The sequence below is a fragment of the Triturus cristatus genome, chromosome 3_2, assembly GCF_964204655.1.
Source record: "Triturus cristatus chromosome 3_2, aTriCri1.1, whole genome shotgun sequence".
Classification (NCBI taxonomy): domain Eukaryota; kingdom Metazoa; phylum Chordata; class Amphibia; order Caudata; family Salamandridae; genus Triturus; species Triturus cristatus.
In genome coordinates, this window is record NC_140584.1 from 17,432,392 (window position 1) to 17,446,000 (window position 13,609).

Below are 13,609 nucleotides of genomic sequence, written 5' to 3' on the forward strand. Positions count from 1 at the left end.
TTCACTCTGCAGAGCCGCTGCTCTCTTTCAGCGGCCAGATGAGAGGACCACGCGGTCTGTCTGACTCTGGCTTTTTGATGAAAAGTGACTGCAGCTCCCTGGGTGAACGGTTGAGGGGTGTCGAGTACTGTACTCTCTGAGGGAGCGCAGATTCGTTCGGCCAGCGATGGTTTGGCACTCTACGAATAATAGCTAGAAAAAAAAAACATGCGACGCCTCGGTGCCTCCTGCAGGGTTGCCTCGGCCAGCCGCAATATTGCCCGTCATCCCGCGCTGAGCAGGGGTGGGAGATGACATGTCTGCTCCCCCTCCTCACGTTTCATTCAGCACAGATGATGCCCCTGGTCACATGGCCTCCACTCACTCACTCCACCCCTTTTAAATAGATTTGTTTTGCGGCGAATTCATGTGTACTACAGGGACCTGGATAGGCGGGAGGAGCGCATCGGGGACACAGAGTAAGCCCCCACCTTCAGCCGCAGAACCAGCTGCAGAGCCCGGGAGGGGAGACTCAGAACCCGGGCAGGGCTGGAGGAAATACCGCAGGTGCGGAGAGGGCAAGATGGGGTAAGGACCGTTGGTACCCGGGGGATGCCAGCGGCCGCGGAACTCCTACAGACTGCGAGAGGGTCAGATCTGCGAGACAACGACCTGCGCCCCCGGTGCACTTGGAAGTGCCGTCGCAAAACTTCGCACGAGTAAGTAAAGCACTCTTTATCTCTGGTAGGCACCCGCATGCGGCACTTGCTTCACTCGTAAATGGCAATGCCCCTTTCTGAATGCTAATTTTCATTTATTTGTGCGTGTGGTTCGTGGTGCGTGCACTGAGACCTGAACAACCGTCTCCAGGAGCCACGGTGCCACTGAGAAGTCCATACACCTCTCTGTGCATTTGGTGTGGCCAGAGCGTCTGGCTAGGCCAGAGGTGTGACTATGGGCACCGAATGACAGCTGCTGCCAAAGTGTTTTCCTTCCGATATCCAACAAACATTGGCATAGCCAATAGGTCTCACCTTTGGGACCTTGTAAGTACCAAAAAAAAACCTGAAGTATAAGACTTCACATTTACATTTACTTCGTATTTAGGATGCAGTAAATGTAAACGTGAAGTCTTACACTTAATTTTTTTTTTTTTTACTTACAAGGTCCCAAAGGCGAGACCTATTGGCTATGCCAATGCTTGATATAATTGGTGCCTTCTTTGAAGCGCGGCTTCTAGAGAATTCCCTTTGAAGTGCTTGAAGTTTCGCGACTCCCCTGCCCTAGCTCCAAGCTGACTGCATGAACAATACAGCGGTGTCAAGTCCTTTGTGTGAAGGCAGAGCACAGACTATTCAGGTGCAATTGGGGCTGTGCCCAGCTCCGACCCCCATCCTGCCAGTTGATGGCCCCTACAGGCACACCTAATGCTTCTATTGTGTGGCTGTCTGGGAGGAATAAACAAAGTCCAACTGCGAACTACACCCAGTCATGTGACCCAAGGTAGACTGCAGGCACCAAATAGTTACCGCAAGAAAATGCCAACTTCCTAAAAGGCTTCCTCAAGGCTCATAGATTGCAGCAACAAGCGTTCTGCCATCGACAGCGGGGGCACATTGGATTTCCCGATCTCGGCATCCTCCCCCAACCGACCTGGGTCCCTATCTGGCCCGCAATTGCTTCAATATCCGTCCCTGGTTGTTCCCGGCTGGGAATGGCCCTTCATTCTATATCCAAGTGACTCTTCAACGGCTGCCTTCCTACCGCTGACCACCTGCATCCGGGGATCCATAGGCCCCTCGTGCCTTACCACCCAGCTACTTCCCAGGCACTTGTTTTACTGCTTAGTCCTGATGAGATCCCTATACCTCAGTTGGGATTGAAACGTCGTCGACACCTACATCTTCAACTCTATACTCTATTTGTATCCAAATTGTGGAGTATGAGATGTAACCTTATTGTGACTTTATGCTTATTGACATTCACATATATTGAAAAGTCACTTTTTAAAGTCACTTGCCTGTGGTAAGGAAATCGGCTGATTTCCCTCTACCCTGTCACGTCCTGCTCACTCACCCCTTTGTATATTATCCTTGCGCTGCACTCATTAAAAATCATACTATGCATTGACACTAATTGTAATTCCAATTTTTGATTACTAAATTGTGATATTGTACTTATTTAACTTGTATGGGACCACTGTTCTCTATAGCAAACTTCCTAAAAGGGGCATTCTTAAAACTGTAACTTAAAATGCGACTTCACCATTAAAGAGGATTTTTAATTACAATTTCTCAGGCGCCAAACATGAAATGCTTATCTGTTCCAAATCAAACTTTAGGACTTATTTTATGCAATATGGCATCCTAATGTTCTCCAATGGGAGAGGTAGGCATCAAGGTAGTGAAAAACGAGTTTAAGAGATTTTCACTACTAGGACTTGAAAAACTTAAAAGTACATGCCTAACCTTTTAATTACAATGCACTCTGCCCTATGGGCTACTTATGGCCTACCTTATGGGTGACTTGTATGCAATAAAAGGGGCATTCAAGGCTTGGCAATGAGGTTATATTGTCAAGTCGAATTCCCAGTTTAAAACTGCATTCTGGCTGCAGTGGCAGGCCTGGGGATATGTTTTAGGGGGCTACTTAAGTTGGTGGCACAATAAGTGTGGTAGACCCACCAGTAGCATTTAATTTGCAGGCCCTGGGTATATGGTGTACAACTCTACAAGGGAATTATAAGTAAATTAAATAAGCTGATCAGGTGGAAGCCAATTTAACAATGTTTAAAGGGGAAAGCACAAGCACTTTAGCACTGGTTAGACGTGGTAAAGTGCACAGAGACCTAAGGCCAACAAGATCAAATTCAGCAAAAATAGGAGGGGTGAAGACAAAATGTTTGCAGGGAAGAACACCCTCAGGCTTACAGGTCTAACATTTACTAAGACAAGTACAAGTCGATTTAACTTTCTATGTATTACAAGAGTGGGACCCTCCATTTTCTATGCAACATGTTTTAACCCATATATGGGAGGGGGGCTGCTTTGGAGCATATACTCTTAGGTGAGGAACTACAATTATTGTAATTGCATTTATAAAGCGCTTAGTAGCCCTGACAAGGCATCAAAGCACTTTTTCAGCGAGTAGCATGCTACTCCAGAACCCAAAAAGGATTAGTGGTGAATTAGTATAGGGAAATATGAAATTGATTTGAGCAGAGGACATGTTAGTCTGTTATCTGCATTGAAAAGGATAGCGGCGGGATAGAAGAGGGAAGGGTTTGCATTTATATAGCGCTCGCTACCCCTGATGAGGCATTGAAGCACTTTTCAGCGGGTAGCACACTACTCCAGAACCCAAACATAACTAGTGGGGAATTAGTATAAGGGAATATGAAATTAATTTGAGAGGTGGACATGTAGTTTTCACCACTCGAGTTTTTTTAAGTACTAAATTGGATCTCTCACAGGGAAGGGCTATTCCATTAGTTGTTGAACCCAGTACTTTCTGAGCCTAAACAGGGCACTGAGGATGACAAGCAGTAGAATACTGTTAAGGTAGGCACAGGAAGACACAGTCTTCAAAACTGATCAAGGCCAATACAAACTTAACACCCCTTCACCCTGAAAATCACAGTCACTGTGTGCGGATGCAGTGAGCTCAGGGGCAACCAGGTCAGCCGGGCCTGGTGGCTCGGTGAACTAATGCGCCCACTTCAGAGGCCTGTTTTCTGCCTCATGGTCACAGGTTCAAATCCCGGTGGGTCCACTCAGCCTTTCATCCATCAGAGGTCAATAAAATGAGTACCACTGAGTTGGGTGACAATAAACATCTGTTATTCAGCACCAAGATACCTCCGGGTGAACGTGCACTTTACAAATACACATTATGTTATGTTAATAGTGCAAAGGAATATGATATTGGAACTACCACTTTCAGGCTTGTATGACCATCTCATTCCAAAGTCACTGCAAAGTCTAAAGTGTGTTAGATCTTAACATATTGCAACGGAAACAAAACTATTGCCCAGCCCATCTTGACCGTACTCTCATGATGAGGTGCAATGTGCAAACAATCAGATCCACTACAACTTACTAGAGCTACGCAAGCAAGCAAGATCCCTCAAAAGTACAACATCTGCTCCACAGTTTGAAACCAACTGCCCATAACTTATCAGTTGGCGTCACCATTCACCACAAGCACAGGCAAGTGCTATTCGAGTTGACTTTAAAAAAGTGCATAATATTAGGATCCTAACCCACAAAGGGAACTGATCAGTGACCTACCACATCCAATAGCATGCCTAAACCAAAAAAAAACAACCACCGTGTTTTTCACCCGAGCATATCGCGAAAAAGCATTAGTTCAACTGATTAAAGTGAAAATGCGGTTCTATGCAACTCAATTTGCAGTGTTGCTTCATACGAGTCCTCCTGCATTACACCTGCACGGAGACTAAGAAACTACCAAACAGCAATACCCTGGAATTGAGACGTGGTCTCCTCAAATCCACAGGGGATCATTTCATTTAGCCCATTAAAGGTTTCGTTCAAAGACATAAAAGACCCACAGGGGGGCTCCACTGTACACCTTCAGGTGATCACAGGACAGAGAGACAGCCTCATGTACGCTGACCGACTCACAACCCAGCGTAGGCTGTAAAAAATAAACGAGACGCAGCCAAGGAAAGTTTAAAGAGCCGCATGGAAAGAGGCAGTGCATGAAGTGAGCCGTGAAGACAACAGCTCTGCCGAACTCACCCACGAGCTGAACAAGGGAAAAGGAGAAGACAACCCCACCATTCTCAACCTCACTAACTGCTGCTTGACGATTTCGGAAGTTGAGACGAGCAACCCCCTCCAATTTAAAAGGACATGGCGGGCCGAGTAAGTCTACCCCAGGAGGCCGATTTACTCGGGCCCGAACCAATCCTTACCCAGAAAAGCAAACATCTGCAACATAGCCCCACAATTCAACCTAACAGAAAGAGAGCGCAAGGAAATGACAATTTCGAAATGCACAAGCGAACCGGGGGGCGGGGGGTGGGCAAGAGGCTGGGGGAAATCAAATGAGGACACTCACAAAGAGCACACATGGGAATCCGGTCTCCTGCACTAGGCAAAGCGCAGAAACCCCGTTCTAGCAGAGGAAGCTGGAGAAAGGGGGTTAAGGATGCAAGTGTGGGTGCACTGAAAGGAAGGGGTTGTGTTTGGGGGGGTAGAGTGATTACAGACCACCCACCCCAAAATGGTGCCCTTAGAATAGCGGAATAAAAATGTGAGCACATTAAACGGGGCAGCGGGTGAGCGGCACAAACAAGAGTATCGGTAGGGTGGTGGGAGATTACTAGAGGGGTGCTTAGAGGAAGGGGTGTTCGCCAGAGGTAAAGGAGCACAGAGTGTTTTGAGTGGGGGGGTTGCTTGGTACAAGGAGGGGATGGAAGGGGGCGAGAGAGAGAGGGGGGGAGGTTGGAGAGAGACCTAGCGTGGTGCTCCTGCACAGCCCGTTTCATTGACGATCACTCATCGGGGTCTGCAGCAACCCCGGGGTCGGAGACAGAGGAGCTCAGCCACCGGGGGTGTCCGGTGCTGTTGGCTGCTGAGGAGAGGGGGCTCTACCGCCGGCTGTGGCCGCTCCTGTTGCCCAGAGGTGGGGGTGCACCCCCTGCTGCTGGAGGGCCCGGGGTCCGCGTACTCCAAGGATCCCCCATGAGGAGGCGGCGGAAAGCCACAAATTCCATCTGGAAGTTCTAACAAAGAGGTGTAAATAATACATCACGCTACAAAGTATTAATTTGTAGAAGCTTGACTTAAAGCATATGAATAACTTCTAACATACTGGTATAATATCAGTAATCTCTGAAGAAACTCAAAATAATTTATTTAGATTTTCTCTGTTCTAGACAAGCAATATCAGTCTCTGTGGAGACTATCAAAAATTGCAATGTCGACTATATTTCAAGTCGCGATAGCGGGGTATTGGGTAAAGTTTTCAATAAGCAAATCGCGCCTCGGTTAGACCTCATGGGCTACGATACAAACACTGCGCAAAGCTAAAGAAACAAATATCATTCAAGGTACCCACGCAAGATGAAACTCAGGACACCTACAGCATGCAAAAGTCGCCTACACACACCACCCAAAGACATGGACATCAATAATTCTGACTGCGAGCTGGAACACTCTGAACTGTACTCTATTACTTGTAAGCCTCATAAAAAGGATGTATTGTGCGCAGAGGATTCTGGGGGCCCATATGCTAATTAGCATTTCCTGGTATGTTGGTACAACAGATGCGTCCACTCATTGAACTTGAATTCTTCCGGGGCAATTATAAGGAACCTGCAGGAGAGTGAGTGAGGTGGTTATGGCTCCCTCAGGGCAGGTGAGGGTTTGGTACTTTGGAAAGGCTTGCTCTAGTCTCGGCCAGCGAAGACGGTATAATGGATCAGAAAGTAAGTGCCTTCAAGCTCTTCTCAAACTCGGGACATCAGCGTGCACTCTGAAGTGAATGTAGGTATGTGACAAACCATCAAGGTGCAGTCCAGACTGTCCAAGGCTCACCGTGAGCGGAGTCCGGGTGTAGAACCTCTCTCCCTAATAAAATGAAGGTAGGGGTCTATACTTCATGGGAGGGAAAAGACCAGCTGGACAGACTAAAACAAATGCTCCGGCCCATTTGGGTATCTCGCAATTATCTACTGGAACCCACTCTGGTCAGATGGACCTTTTTACTTGCCCAATAGCGTGGAGGGAAAAACACACAATTATCAAAATTACTGTCCGCAATTTGCCATAATCAAGGACTCGAGACTTAATCTCTTGGCTCTCTGGTTTTTATTATCAGCATGAAGATTTGCAGATACAAAGTCCTCAATACGAGGCACAACAAGTACATAGGCACTAACACAAAAGCTACTCTACGGAGAATCCGCATACGGCTAAAAATAACTAAAAGTACAATCTCTAAAAGCATGAGGTAGAACACCACCAAGCAAATGTCGACACTAGGGACACTGAACCATACCATCTCTGTCCCTACTCTGCACTAGATGACATCCCTACTTAGCAATCCCTTGAGACCCTCATCGAATAAAAGGTGTCAGAGTGAAACTTCATAAGAAGACTTCACTTAGAGAGCTGGTCTAAGTTGCCCCCTCTATCTCTTCGCCTAGCCTTCCTCTGCTCAGGGCTGCTCTGATCTGCCTCCACCCTCGGGGCGCTGTCCCTAATACAGAACCCCAAATCCCAGAACACGCCCTTTGCGCCTCCTCTTCTCCGGGGTCGTCTTTCAGTAAATTTCCACAGAGCGCTGTCCAGTTCCATCGTCCATCGCTTGGCCTTGAGTCCCAGACGCCATCCGCACTAGGAGTTACGATTGGCACATTCCAATACACTCCCATGTCTGGCTTTTACTACATAAGTCAATTTGTGAACAAAGAGCTTCTCTACTAACGAGCAACTGTCCTTGCACCTGGGGTGAGATCATGCAAAGCAGACATTCTTCACATCTTTTAAGTTGCAATTTACTACAGCCTAAAACCTCTACTGGAATAAATCCTTTTTGGCCTATTGCCCTTGGCTAACATAAGAAAATACCAGGCCTTTCGCCTCAACGATATATGCGAATTCTGGCCACTACTTCGGTTACACAAGCAGGTTTCAATCACAGTATTGACATTTACGTCTTTCTTTCATGTGTGGTCAAGCTAAACAAACTACAGACACGAAGTCTAGGGTGCACATTTCTAACACCACATTACATTTCACATAAACTAAACTCTATACATTTCTCCAATACGTTTACAATGGGCTTGTACATAGCTAGCATTTCTATTAAAAACGATATAGGTTATACAATTCGTAATACATTGCACACAAGATACCTGGATACACATTTGATTATATGCGGGTGCCGACTAACAGTGAGTATAATGCACCCCTACAATTTTCAAACTTTTAAGCGCTACATCAGTTCCCCCCTTTGATGACATCCGTCATCACACCATTACATTTCTCTTCTTTAGAACTGATTTAAACCGCGCTAGTCATAACTTTGCCATGTCGAACTCCCTCTAGTTTCTTAAGACTCTCATATTGCTGCTCCTGGAGCTTCGCCATCCTTTTCTCGTTTGCCTTAAGAGCCCTTTCAACCTTGCCTCCTTGATACCACTTCCATGCCTTCACGCATCCCCACAAACAAATCACGCAAACCACAGCAATGATAATTGGCTTCAACACTGATCCCAGAAATCCTCTTCCCAAATTCGCAAACCAAGTTCCCACTCTTCCAAAGCCTAATCCAATCTTCTCCCACACATTCTCCTCCGTCAAATCCATAATCTCCTTGTGAATAGTCGTGATGTTGTCTATGTACTTCCCTATCTCCTTCGTGTTGTCTGGAATATATGTGCAGCATTCCTGAACCTTCAATAATTTGCAGACTCCGCCCTCTTTGGCTAATAATACGTCTAAAGCAAGGCGATTCTGCATAACCATATTCCGTATCGACAACATCTCTCCAGCCACCAACAACAAAGATCTCGCCGTGTTCATAGACAACTCATCAACCACAGTCGCCAACCTCCTGATCTTCACATCATTCAACACCACACCCATACTAGGTATCATTGCTCCGTATATGTCCCCAATCACTGCACCAGCGTTCGTAGCCCTACGTTTCCTGGACTGTCGCTTCGTCTCTAACAACTCCAAGTCCTCGGTGTGATAGATCTTCGGGAATATAATGGCCAAATAGCATATGCCATACCAATTCGCAGGTAGCCTGACATAAGCATTCTTCCCACATACATAATATACTGTCGGAATTACCTCTACTGGACCTACCATAAAATTCTTAGCAGAAGCTTCCACTGTGAAGGTCTGAGAACAAGTGCTATGTCCTACTGCGACCTTATCCGTATCGGATTGAGGCCGCCCAATACACAAATTCCCTCTCTGTACCTCATCTAACGCTATTGGTCCATAACTTCCCTTGGATCTGTGAGCTCTCTCCTCGTCTGTCCAATCTACTGGGCTATCTCCGGTGTGTCGTGTCTGAGTCAACCGTCTGTATCTGTCCTCTACCTGGTCTATGAATTTCTTCTCTATCTCAGATAACGCACACGTCAGGTTATTCCTGTGAGCATGCGCCGTATCCAACTTCATAGTCGGTCTAAAATACTTCAGGAGTCTGTCCTCTTTCTTATTAGAATCATATTTGTTCAAATGCTTGATTGCTGGAACTTCAGGAAGTACCGTATCAAAATTTGAAAAGAAATACTCGAACTGTCTCCTGTCATAAAATAAACTGAGTAATAAACTACAAGAAATCCCATAAGTCAATGGGAGATGATGATACTTGATACCCTCATCCACTGAAGCAGGCAACTGCATACACACATAGCAATCCTTCACATCCATCGCATCAACATACTCATACAGCAACCTTGCATACGCATTAAGCTTAAAATCACCCTTCGATAAATCCATGTGTAGTCTGCGATCATCCCTCAACTTCCATGTTTCCTGTTCCCTGATACTGACACCACTCTGCCCTGGGGTAATAGGTGTGGGTGCTCCCTGAACCTTCCCCTCTTGCCTGTGAGCCACCATGTATGAACTTATCACTACCGCAAATATGGTGACTATCACAACTCCTACCAACGTGCCTATTATCAATTTAGCCCTACGATGTGGGTTTGCAGGATCTGCCATCTTCGGAATGTACTCAGTGTCCAATACAGTCTCTGAAAGGGTAAGTCTCTTTCTCATCACTGTCTCTTTCGTGAACTTTAGGCAAACCTCCCTAACCTTTCTTCGTTCTATAACGGAAAAATCCCTAAATTTGTTCTTCTTCCGCTCGGATCTAGGTTATCTTCTTCTCTGCTTGCAACCTTCTCAAATCAATCTAACATAAGCGCTGGTCCCAACAGCTCCAAGACTCCCTGCAATATTTCGAGCTTAAGAATGATCAGTTCTTGTGGATCTGGCACAGTCGTGAACGTCGGGAACTCCAAATTGTCCAAGATCATACCTCGAATGACACTTAGGAATGGCGGACTCGGAATATGAATCGTCAAAATTCCTTCGATCTCCAATCCCGGAACCTTCAGCAACACTTCCACCCTCTGGAGCGGGACACTGTTGACCAATGTCATCGACCTCAACCTTCCCGTGCTCGGTAACCCTGGCATCAGTCACTTGATATGCCCACTCGGGTGAAGCGTACTTCCGACTTGGCACTCTTGTTCTCTTTGATCTTCTCACACCTTGAGGATTCTCCTCATCCCCTGATTCTTCTTCTGGTTCTTCCGAAACTGGTGCAAGGTCGGTGTCCGGAGCCAACCTCAGGTTTACCCGGTTCTGTCTTGCGGGCCAAACCCTTTCTGCTTCGGTGGCACCTCCGGTCTTCTCCCCGATACCCTGTGCACTGACTTCCTCTTCTTCGCCCGAACTCGATTCTGTACTACCCACTGCACCTCTTGCTATTTCGCCGGTTTCTGGGTCAGTACTTCTTTCACGTTCTTCCTCAACTCGATTCAGTGCACCATCAGCCGCTTCAGCAACCCTTACAGCTTGACTGGCCCTCTCAGGAGGCTCTGTCGGCTCACTGGGATCTTTGTTCTCGAGAGGGGCTGTATCTTCCAAGGGTGCTGGAACTCTACGGGTATGAGAAGCATGCACCCAGTTCGGTAAACCTCCACACTTGACAGCGGTGTTCGTGACAAGGATCACTTGGAAAGGGCCGCGCCACCTAGCATCCAAACAACTCTTCCTCACGTGCTTTCGGACTAGGACCCAATCGCCTGGGTCCAAGTCGTGGCACCGGTCACTCGCAGCTGGAACCGTTGCTGTCTGCACCTGCTGAGACACAGAACGGACCACGTCAGCAAGGCCTTTACAATAGTCCAGGATCATATCATCAGTGATATTTATCAGAGCAGTAGCAGGTATTGCAGGCAAACGCATCGCTCTTCCCATGAGGATTTCATGGGGTGACAACCCAGTCCTTCTATCAGGCACACTTCGGAGGCTCATAAGGACCAAAGGTAATGCGTCAGGCCATTTCAGAGACGTAGACGAACACACTTTCGCCATCCGAGCCTTCAGAGTTCCATTCACCTGCTCCACTATCCCTGAAGCTTCCGGTCTATAGCTACAGTGTAACTTTTGGTCTATATTCAAAGCAGCACAAAGCAACTTCATAACTTCGCTGTGGAAATGAGTTCCTCTGTCCGATTCAAAGGACGTCGGGAACCCGTACCTTGGAATGAGTTCTCTCAATAATAGTTTCGCTACTGTGAGTGTGTCACATCTGCGTGTAGGGTATGCCTCCACCCACCTGGAAAAGACACATACTATCACTAATATGTACCTCAACCCATTACACTTCGGCATTTCGACAAAATCCAACTGCATCCTATTGAAAGGTCCCCCTGACCTCCCTATGTGGCTCAACGTCACAGCAGTTCTTTTCCCTACATTCATCTGTTGACAAGTGATACACCTCTGGCACACAGTTTCAGCCACTGCACGAAACTTCGGATTGTACCAAGTCTGACGAAACACTCTCATCATGGCATCCCTACCCAGATGTACAGCACCATGTATCAACCTCGCCATGGGATTCAACAAACTTTCCGGCAACACTGCTCGTCCATCATTCGAAACCCATATATCCACATCTCCCTTCTCACATCCAGCTCGTATCCAGCTGTCACGTTCCTGATCCGAGACCCCTTCCTGAAGCTGTTTCAGTTCCTCCCATGAGTCGGCCATTGCTAACATCTGACCGTACACCACCTCCTCCCCAGTTTCCTCAACGTGGGTCTCAGTGAAGTTGCATCCCTGTTCTGCACAAAACCGGGCTACTTCATCAGCGTAGTTATTCCCCAACGAAACAAAATCGTTCCCCTTTGTGTGTGCAGCACATTTAACAACAGCAATTTCATCAGGACCTTGCAATGCTTTTAACAATTTCCGCACATAATCACCATTTCTTATAGGAGAACCTGAAGACGTCATAAACCCTCTCTGGGACCATAGCTGTCCGAAGTCATGAACCACACCAAACCCATACTGGCTGTCCGTGTAAATAGTTACACGGATCTTGTCGGCTGCCAAACAGGCACGAGTCAAAGCAATAAGCTCAGCCACCTGTGCGGAGTGTACTCCTTCTAAACAAGCGGCTTCAACCACACCCGTGATGGTGCATACAGCAAACGCTGCTCTCAGTCGACCGACACTGTCTCTTAAACATGAACCGTCCACAAAGAAAATCTCATCTGACTCTGGGAGCGGTTCATCGACAATGTCAGGTCTCGGTTTGGTGCATAGTTCTGTAACGTCGAGACAATCATGGTCCTCACAATCTTCATTATCATCTATAATTGGAACAGGTAACAATGTAGCAGGATTTAAAACAGCACACCTCTTCAATGTCACATTATCAGCTGCAAGGATAACTTGCTCATAACGAGTCAGCCTATTATTCGTGAGGTGCTGTGTTTTAGTCCTAGTCATCAACAATTCAACAGAGTGTGGCACATGTACAGTAAGAGGATGACCCATCACAATGCTCTCACATCTCTCGATGCTGACACCTGTTGCCGCAACGGATCTGAGACATCCGGGCAACGCAGAAGCTACTGGGTCTAAAGTAGCTGAGAAATAAGCAACTGGTCTACGGACACCTCCATGATTCTGGGTTAACACTGCTAATGCGCAACCTTCTCTTTCGCAGCAGAACAATGCAAATGCCTTGTTGTAGTCCGGCATTCCCAACGCAGGAGCGCTACATAAGGCTTCTCTCAGCCTCAGAAATGATTTCAAACAGTCGTCGTCCCATGGTACCGGATCACTTACATCCTTTCGCGTCAGCCGCTGTAAAGGCTTCGCTTCAAAGGAAAAGTTTGGGATCCACTGGCGGCAATAGCCCACCATTCCCAAAAACATTCTAACTTCCCTCTGCGTCGAGGGAACTGGCATTCTCAGAATCGCATCAATGCGATCTGGAGACACTTTCCTTTTACCCTTCTCAATTCTGTGCCCCAAATACTGTACTTCAGGTAAACAGTATTGCAGCTTGTTTGGAGACACCTTGTGACCGTTCTCTCCCAGGAAATTCAACAACGCAATGGTATCGACCCTGCAAGCGTCTTCTGTCTCTGACGCAACAAGCAGGTCGTCAATGTATTGCACCAAAACAGAGTTTTTCGGCAACACAAGACCTTCAAGATTCTTCTTTAAGAGCTGATTAAAAATTGACGGGCTCTCCGTATACCCCTGTGGGATACGACACCACGTTAATATACGATTCTCTAGCCTAAATGCAAAAAGAAATCTACTCTCTTCATGTAGGGGGATCGAAAAGAATGCCTGACACAAGTCAATCACTGTGAACCATCCAGCTTCGCATGGGATCTGGAACAGTATCACAGATGGATTCGGTACCACTGGACAACATGGAACAACTATGTCGTTTATTTTCCGCAGGTCTTGCACTATCCTAAACTTCCCACTTGGTTTCTGCAGTCCCATAATGGGTGAGTTACATGGACTACCCATGATCTCCACCAGTATTCCCTGCCTAATCATAGACTCAATCACAGGTTTAATCCCTGCAA

The 13,609-nt window shown here is 46.9% G+C and overlaps 1 protein-coding gene and 1 non-coding gene across 2 annotated transcripts in view; one reads left to right on the forward strand and one right to left on the reverse strand.

Annotated features, from left to right (window-relative positions):
• Positions 1 to 207: 207 nt before the first annotated feature.
• The window catches only part of KCNJ5 (potassium inwardly rectifying channel subfamily J member 5), a 504,401-nt gene continuing 490,999 nt past the window's right edge, over positions 208 to 13,609 (forward strand). The window contains exon 1 of the mRNA XM_085647189.1: positions 208 to 698. Coding sequence (XP_085503315.1) covers positions 592 to 698 — 107 coding nt within the window. The 5' untranslated portion in view covers positions 208 to 591. The remainder of the gene's footprint in view (positions 699 to 13,609) is intronic.
• LOC146856705 (U4 spliceosomal RNA) lies at positions 5,899 to 6,036 on the reverse strand. The gene has a single exon (XR_014980284.1). It is a non-coding gene; the product is annotated as a U4 spliceosomal RNA (small nuclear RNA).